Below are 7,399 nucleotides of genomic sequence, written 5' to 3'. Positions count from 1 at the left end.
TATATATGATTTTTATATTTTAATCAATATAATATATAATACTAAAACCACACATGGTGTGTTCTAATAGCTTCACATGACTGGTCAATGTCAATCAAAGTCAAAAGTATTTTTGATATTTAAATATTATATTTTCTATTTTTAAAATTAAAATTAAAATTTAATATTTTTATTTTAAATACTTAATTTTCTTGTGACATTTTTCAATAGCCAAAAAAATATAACGTGGTGTTTTTTCATTAGCGAAAGTTGTCTAATAATTTATTTTTAAATATTTAATTACAAAATGTACTAAAATAAAAATAAAATTGATACTTCAAATACGAAATTGAGACCAAAAATGAAAATACTAAAATAAGAAAATAGGCATACTTCAAAAACTAAATCTTAACTTAATTTTTTTATTAAATTATTGTCTTGATTAATTGTTTAGAATGTCTAATTTGAAAACAATAATTGTAATTGAAAATATCTACTTGAAAATAACAGCAATTCAAATAATTTCTATTTAGAATAAATTTTTTCAATATGAATAATTATGTTTAAAAATAACCATCCTTTAGAATAAGGGTCCTAATTCTTAAAAAATTCAAGACACATCTTTTGTTCCCTTAAAGATGGAGCGCTTAGAACTCAAATTTTTCGTTTGAATTATTTAAAATCTTTTCCTAAAAAGATTGAATTCAAATACGTTTAAACATGAAAAAAAAGAGTTGGATCGATGTGTACCAACTAATACCAATCATCAACATATATCTTTAACCCTTTTTGATGGCCATAATTGGCCTCCAAGGCCGAGGGGTGTGTTTTTGTGGTTGTATACTTGGGATAAAAAGTTTAAAAAATTGGAAAATTGAATTTAATAAGAAACCTACATTTTGACTAGACAGAAATGATGTTATCTTAAAACATGTTTATTTATATTGTTCTGAAGGAATTTTCACATTCTTCATAAACATGTATTAAAACATTAGAGCTAATGAAGATGCTAAAAAAACAAACAAAAGTCGAGTTTTCCAACCATGAGTAGCGTAGGCCTCATTCTTTCTTTCCAATCCCATGAGACATATTGTAAATCCCTTCTGCCTGTAACAACACACACAAAAAAAAATAAAAAATCACAACATCATCAATAGCTACATCTCTCAAATCTAACAAAGAAAACCTCAAAAAGTAGAGATAAGCTGACAATGAAATAAAGTGAAGTTGCAGCCAAAGCAGCGGGAATGGCAATGGAAGTGATCTTATCATATCGTCCTTTAAGGTAAGTCGGCTTATGGATGCTTTGAAACTGTTTTTGTTTCTCAATAAGCTTCTCCCTGGGCCTGAACGGTGGCTCCGACATTCTGCTTCACAACTAAATAAAATTCAGCTGAGTCAACCACACATATTTAACACAAAGGAAAATAATACCTGTGAAATCAAACACCTATCGGAAACAATAGAGAGTTAGTACCTGATAGAAAATTAACTCCTTCCTTGGATGCCAAAACCTTAGAAATTCTAGATGAATCTAAGCATATCACGAAATGGTCTTTATAGTTATTTACAGGAGACTACGAATTGTAGTAAATATTTGTACGGGCCTAGAGTGGCTTGGCCCACATGCAAAATTATTATCTAATTGGGCCTAGACTGATCGGCCGAAAAACGCTGGCCTAGGAAATCAAGTTAGAAATCTATAAACCATATTAAATAAATTTTATGTAGCAATTTATGATTTTTCCTTCAATTCAAGTGAGTCGTCTTAATGGACATATAATTTATTGAAGCATTTACAAAACATCAATAATATTAATAGATACATAAAATGATTTAATGGGATATTACTTATGAATCAAGCTTAAAGGGAGGATTCCAGCCATTAGAAACTTAATCCCTTGATACCTAGCATTTGCTAGAAACTCTCATAGCTGGAAAAATCGGAATCGATAGATCACATTTTTTTTGCAGAAATCATCGATGGATTGAACGCACATAAAATCACAATTGATAGTATGTATTTTTATTTTAATAAGTTAGACATACTTGAACAACTTGACGACATTACAGTCACATGTAGCAAGAAAATATATAAACAAGTCCTGTTTACTGCACTGGGTCTGGATCCTCGACAAGCAGACAAGGGGAGAGGTAGTAAGTATGTAAACAACTCAACCACCGCAGCTAAGAAGCAACCTATACTAAATAAAAAAAGACTTTAAAAGAAAAGGTCAGAGTTGAAAAACTAAAGTATTAAGGGTCACAATTAGTGCGTTGTCTTCTGTAATGAGCTTCGTGTTTAAATTGAAATGCTCGCTAGGATCACCGCTTTAGCAGGCGCAACAAATCTGGTTCTGGGTCTCGCTTGTTTCTTCTCACACCATTTTCCTCGCAGGTAAACCCACAAAATCTTCGGCTTCTTTTAAATATAATTTACCTCACTCTCCGATTCTTTATTTCCACTGATAATGATTTAAGAATTAAATTCATTAACTTTATCATTAAGTCTAGTATTGAACAGTTATAGATATTTCATTAGAATTTGCAATTGGGTTGTGCTTGCAATTGTATTTCTCAGTTCAAAATAATTAAAAACAAAATTAACTTCTTCTTTTTTTTTTTTTTTTTAAGTGAAACAGACATAAAATTAAATTGACTTACGAATAAATGTATTAGTTCCTTTAAATAATATTTAAAAATAAATAAAAATATTTTACAAGTATAAATTTTAATTAGATATGAGTAAATGTTTGAAACCAACACTTTAATATTCGTTCTTTCCATACCCTTTAAATATATTATTTAAAATTAAAATAATCATTATTCGAGTAATATTTAAATTTAGTTAAAATATACCATATGTCTTTATATTGTTTACAAATTTAGAATTTAGTCATCATAATTTTATTTTTAAGATTTTTTTAAGATTTCATATTTCAGATCTAAATTTTAATATTATTAATTTTATTAAATTTTTGATGTTATATTTTGAAATAAAAAAATACTCACTTAATAATATATGCAACAAAAAAAGAAGGTTTTAAGAGTTGAACCTAAATTTAGCAAAATAATATTAATAGTATTAAGAGTTGAACTTAAATTTTAAAATTGAAAAATAAAAAACTAAACTTCTAGATAAAAAATGTATAAAAATTAAATTTTAAATTTACAAAAATACATAAACTTATAATCTATTTTAACCTTTTAAGTTTTTATTCAATACAAATCTTTTAAGTAAAGGTTTGAGTCAATGAGTAAACTTAAAACTTTAAATAGAATTTGTAAAATTAAATAATATATATTTAAAATAAAATTAATTAAGGAATAAAATGTTTTCTTGAATTTAATCATTATAAAACCCATTTAAATAAATTTATATTTTAATATTTTACATAAACATTTTTTAAATCAATTATTTGGCCAAATCATTATGTAAATCCAATAATTATGAGGGTTTTTACATGATTAAATAAAATAAATGGCTATTTTACCCTCTAATTCAAATTTTTTAATATTTATAAAAACGATCCTGGTTCAAAAACATTCATCCAAATGACTTTGAATGGACTGTAAATTTAGGTTATGAGAACCTAATAGCCGGCAGTTCTTTGTATTTTGGCCTCATAATTGCCTGATGTGTCAGGCTTTAAAAAAATATTTTTTTTTTTATTTTAGACCATCAATGGCCGGTATCAAGGTATTTTTCTTAAACCGTATCATACTGGTATACTCAAATATCAGTATTTGAAAAAAAAATTAGGTTATGGCCTTCTAATGGCCGGCACCAAAGTACATAAAATTTTTTTTTTATGCTGGCCAATAGATGGCAGGCACCAACACTTTTTTCAAGTCCCAATACAATTTTTTTTTCTTTGAGACACTGATGGCCGACACCAACTTTATCAGATTTAAAAAAAAAATTGATTTTGGGACATTGATGGCCGGCACCAATCTTGTCAGATTGTTTTTTTGTTCTGGGACACTGGTGGCAGGCACCAATTTTATTAGATATATATTGGTGTTTTGTCTTATATTTGAGTTTTTGTTTGCTTTATTAGTTGAAAATCAAGATTAAAAATATCAATTTTTTCTTTTTTGAGAATGAAGCAAAAATTTTTTAAGATGAGTTCGTAGATTTTGTTTGGTTATATTCATTTTGATGGAGAAATGATAAATAAAATTGAAGAAGGTTGTGTCTTTCAAAGTAGAAAAAGAATAGGAATAAGATTCAACAAATGTGTTTCGCTAGCGGATTTAAAATGAAAGATAGGTATAAAGATAGCTACCCGTTGCGGGAAGCAAATGGTGATACTGTTTTACAAATTTCTGGTTTCAACAGATCCGCTCAAGTTCTCGGAAATGGAGCTTGAAGATGATGATGATCTATCTAGGGATAATGATATCAATTTATTGTCCCTTGAGATAGACAATCCCAACCCAGTTGAGTTGTTTGCGGAGATAGCTAAATTGAATCCCATTCAAGTTGTAATTCTAGCAAGCCGACATTCTAGAATTGATTTTGATCTTAACGTCTGTTGGGAAGATCAATCCGGTTGTGGAGGGTTAATGCCAACTCTCGAAAATCCAAACACCCATGGATGTTCGTATAACATCTCAAACTCGTGTACTCGTCTAGAAATTCATCCAGAGGTATTGGCCACCATAGAAGATGGTAATGAAGGTTCCGATAATGATGATCAGCTCCACCGTGATCTTAACGATGATTTCAGTGACCCTAATTTGGATGACATCCCTGAAGACATAGACGATGAGGGCTCGGTGGAGGGTGAAAATGTAAACCCCTATTTAGTAGGGAACACGAGCCCCAGTATAGTTATAAGGAATAATTTAAGGTCTTTCATGACCGACGTGGATCCTAATGCGACTCTTGCACGCGAGTTCCCGGAATATACAAACATTATGTCGGCTCACCTACTTGATGAAAAATTCGACAGTGAAAAGTTATTCGTAGGACAACAATTCGATAACAAGAAATACTGTTTACATGCAATAAAACAACACAACTTGAAGTTAGGTATAGACTATAAAGTGACGAAGTTCGACGCAGTCTTTATACATCGGAGAATGTTGGAAAGCCTCAAGTGGGTGTAACTAGCGTGTTCGAGCCGCATTAATGCAACAGACTTAGATGTAGATGACAAGGAAAATAGAAGGTCCAAACACATGCACGACTGCTCATATGTCGCAAGATCATCGAAAGTTGGATGCAAAAACCATATGCAACTGCATCATCCTTTTGGTGAATGAATTGCCCACTTTTCAGGTGTCGGTCCTTATTGCGGACATGCAAGCTCGATTCAAGTACAAAATGTCTTACTGGAAGGCATGGTAGGCGAAGCAAATGGCGATGCGGGAGTTGTATTGTAATAATCCGAAAATTTTTACAGTAAGATATTATCCTTGATATAGTAAAATAAGAAAATAAAGTAACAAAAAGGGAAATTTTGAGTTATGTCAATATTGGGAAGTATATTATGATATATTAATTCAAGAAAGGACTAAATTGTAAAAGAGAGAAAATTTTTGTTGCATAAGAGTAAATACTCAAAATTTGAAGGGTTAAAGTGAAAATATGAAAAATTTGAAGGACCAATATTGTAAATATTTTAAGGGTGGAATAATCTAGAAACTAAGGAAAATGAACAAATTAGGACCAAATTGAATAGGTGAATAACTATGAGGTACTAAATTACAATTTTACCAAATTAAATAATTACTCAATGATGGAATTTTAAAAGATAATAAAGGGCAAAATGGTCAATTGAAAGAGAGAGAAATCTAGAAAGTAATAATGATGCTAGAGATATTTTGATATTTTATAATTATTTAATTAGATAAAATTATTTTATTAATATTTTAATAAAATATTTTATTATTATTATTTTATTAGTATATAAAGAAAGAAAGATGAGGAATTCTCATCCATTTTCTTATGCAAAACCAACGTGAGAAGAAGAAGAAGAAAAGAAGTTTTCATTTATTTACAATTTGGTCCTTTTACCAAAAATTCACTATTTTCACCCAAAAATCAAAAGAATTTCCATAGCTATCAAGAGAGAAAAATGTTAAGGAAACTATGGAAAGTTAGAATATCAAGTTGAATTTAAGAAATGGAAGCTGAAGGAGAGAGAAAATAAAGATGAATATTGAAATCAATAGAACAAGGTAAGAACATCATGATTTCAATATATTTTTAAGTTTGATATTATTGAAAAAAGCATGGGATTAATGTTAATGTAGAGTTTCCTTACATATGCCCCTATGTTCTTGATATGTTAGTGAAGAGAAAATAAGAGAAAGTGATGAGAAGTAGTGTAGAAAAAGAAAATAAGGGTGTTATAAACATGGTAATTAATATCTTGCACTAAAATAGTTTTGAAAAATAGCAGTAGTCTAACTTTGAAAAATAACCAAAATTATAGAAATCGAATTATAGGATGAATAAAATATGAAATTAAATCTTATTGAGTCTAGTTTCTTATAGAAGAAATTATGCAAGCAATGGAATTGTAAATCATGAGATATAATAAATTTAGTGAGACAAGGTCAGAATGATTTCGGGTTCCCCTATTATGACTTTGGAAAATCATAAAAAATTTGAGAAAAATAATTAGGAGCTTAAATTTATATGTTTAGAATCTTTAATTAGTATATTTTCAAGATAAATAAATGGAAACATCATTCGAATCCTTTATGAGGAGATAATTAATTTTTAGTGAAGAAGGGTCAGAACTGTTAAACACCAGAACAGAGGTAAATTTAAAGAATAAACTGTACTTATTGGCTAAACCAAAAATTCTTAAAATTTTATGGTAAGAATATATATGAGTCTAGTTTCAGATAAAATTATCAGATCTTAATTTGGAGTTCTATAGCTCCAGATATAAATAATTTAGTGATTATGACATAGATGGACAACTTGAATATTCATAAAAGTAAATAATAAAAATTATAGATAATGTTACTTACAAGTGTGTTATATACTTTAAGGATGTGGAATGGAGAGGAGGAGGAGGAAAATATATATGAATATTCAGCTAGCATGGCTAATTTGCATGTTTTAGGCTTAGGGACTAAATTGAATAAAAGTAAAAACTTTAGGAGGCAATTTTGTAAAAATGTCAAAAATGACCAAATTGAAGGGAATGAATTGTTTGATTATTTAAATTAATAAATTGAATGAAAGTATCAATTTAAGATCGGGTGAAAATTGGGAAAATGGTAAATTACTGAAATGCCCCTGAATCTTGATATTTCTGCAATTTCACCAGGTATGTTCGTGTAACTTGAATTATATTCTTAAATGCTTGAAATGTATGTTATTATTGTGAATATGATTTGAATGCTCATTGTATGAAAATTGATGAAACATTGATATATTTGATAAAAAGGGAAA

At 28.8% G+C, this 7,399-nt stretch overlaps 1 protein-coding gene across 2 annotated transcripts; it reads right to left on the bottom strand.

Annotated features, from left to right (window-relative positions):
- Nucleotides 1-898: 898 nt before the first annotated feature.
- Nucleotides 899-1,544, bottom strand: LOC108452628 (uncharacterized). 2 transcript variants are annotated; one of them, XM_017750430.2, is made up of 3 exons: nucleotides 1,457-1,544; nucleotides 1,190-1,357; nucleotides 899-1,086 (listed from the first exon to the last, which is right to left on the bottom strand). In XM_017750430.2, exons 2-3 carry the CDS (start codon nucleotides 1,343-1,345, stop codon nucleotides 1,039-1,041), a joined length of 204 nt encoding a protein of 67 aa, XP_017605919.1. In that variant the 5' UTR covers nucleotides 1,346-1,357; nucleotides 1,457-1,544; the 3' UTR covers nucleotides 899-1,038. The 2 variants fall into 2 exon arrangements, with proteins under 2 accessions (XP_017605919.1, XP_017605920.1); XM_017750431.2 differs by having other exon boundaries at nucleotides 1,190-1,346; nucleotides 1,457-1,521.
- Between the last annotated feature and the right edge of the window lie 5,855 nt (nucleotides 1,545-7,399).

The sequence above is a fragment of the Gossypium arboreum genome, chromosome 5 (assembly GCF_025698485.1).
Source record: "Gossypium arboreum isolate Shixiya-1 chromosome 5, ASM2569848v2, whole genome shotgun sequence".
Classification (NCBI taxonomy): Eukaryota; Viridiplantae; Streptophyta; class Magnoliopsida; order Malvales; family Malvaceae; genus Gossypium; species Gossypium arboreum.
The sequence above is the reverse complement of the archived record's forward strand: the minus strand, read 5'-3'. Positions and strand labels throughout refer to the sequence as shown.

Excerpts from the sequence above, each read along its gene's own strand:
- LOC108452628 (XM_017750430.2), bottom strand. The coding sequence starts at position 1,345 with ATGTCGGAGCCACCGTTCAGGCCCAGGGAGAAGCTTATTGAGAAACAA. Across the intron at positions 1,087-1,189 it reads CAACTTCACTTTATTTCATT|GCAGAAGGGATTTACAATAT; the intron begins GTCAGCTTATCT and ends GTGTTGTTACAG.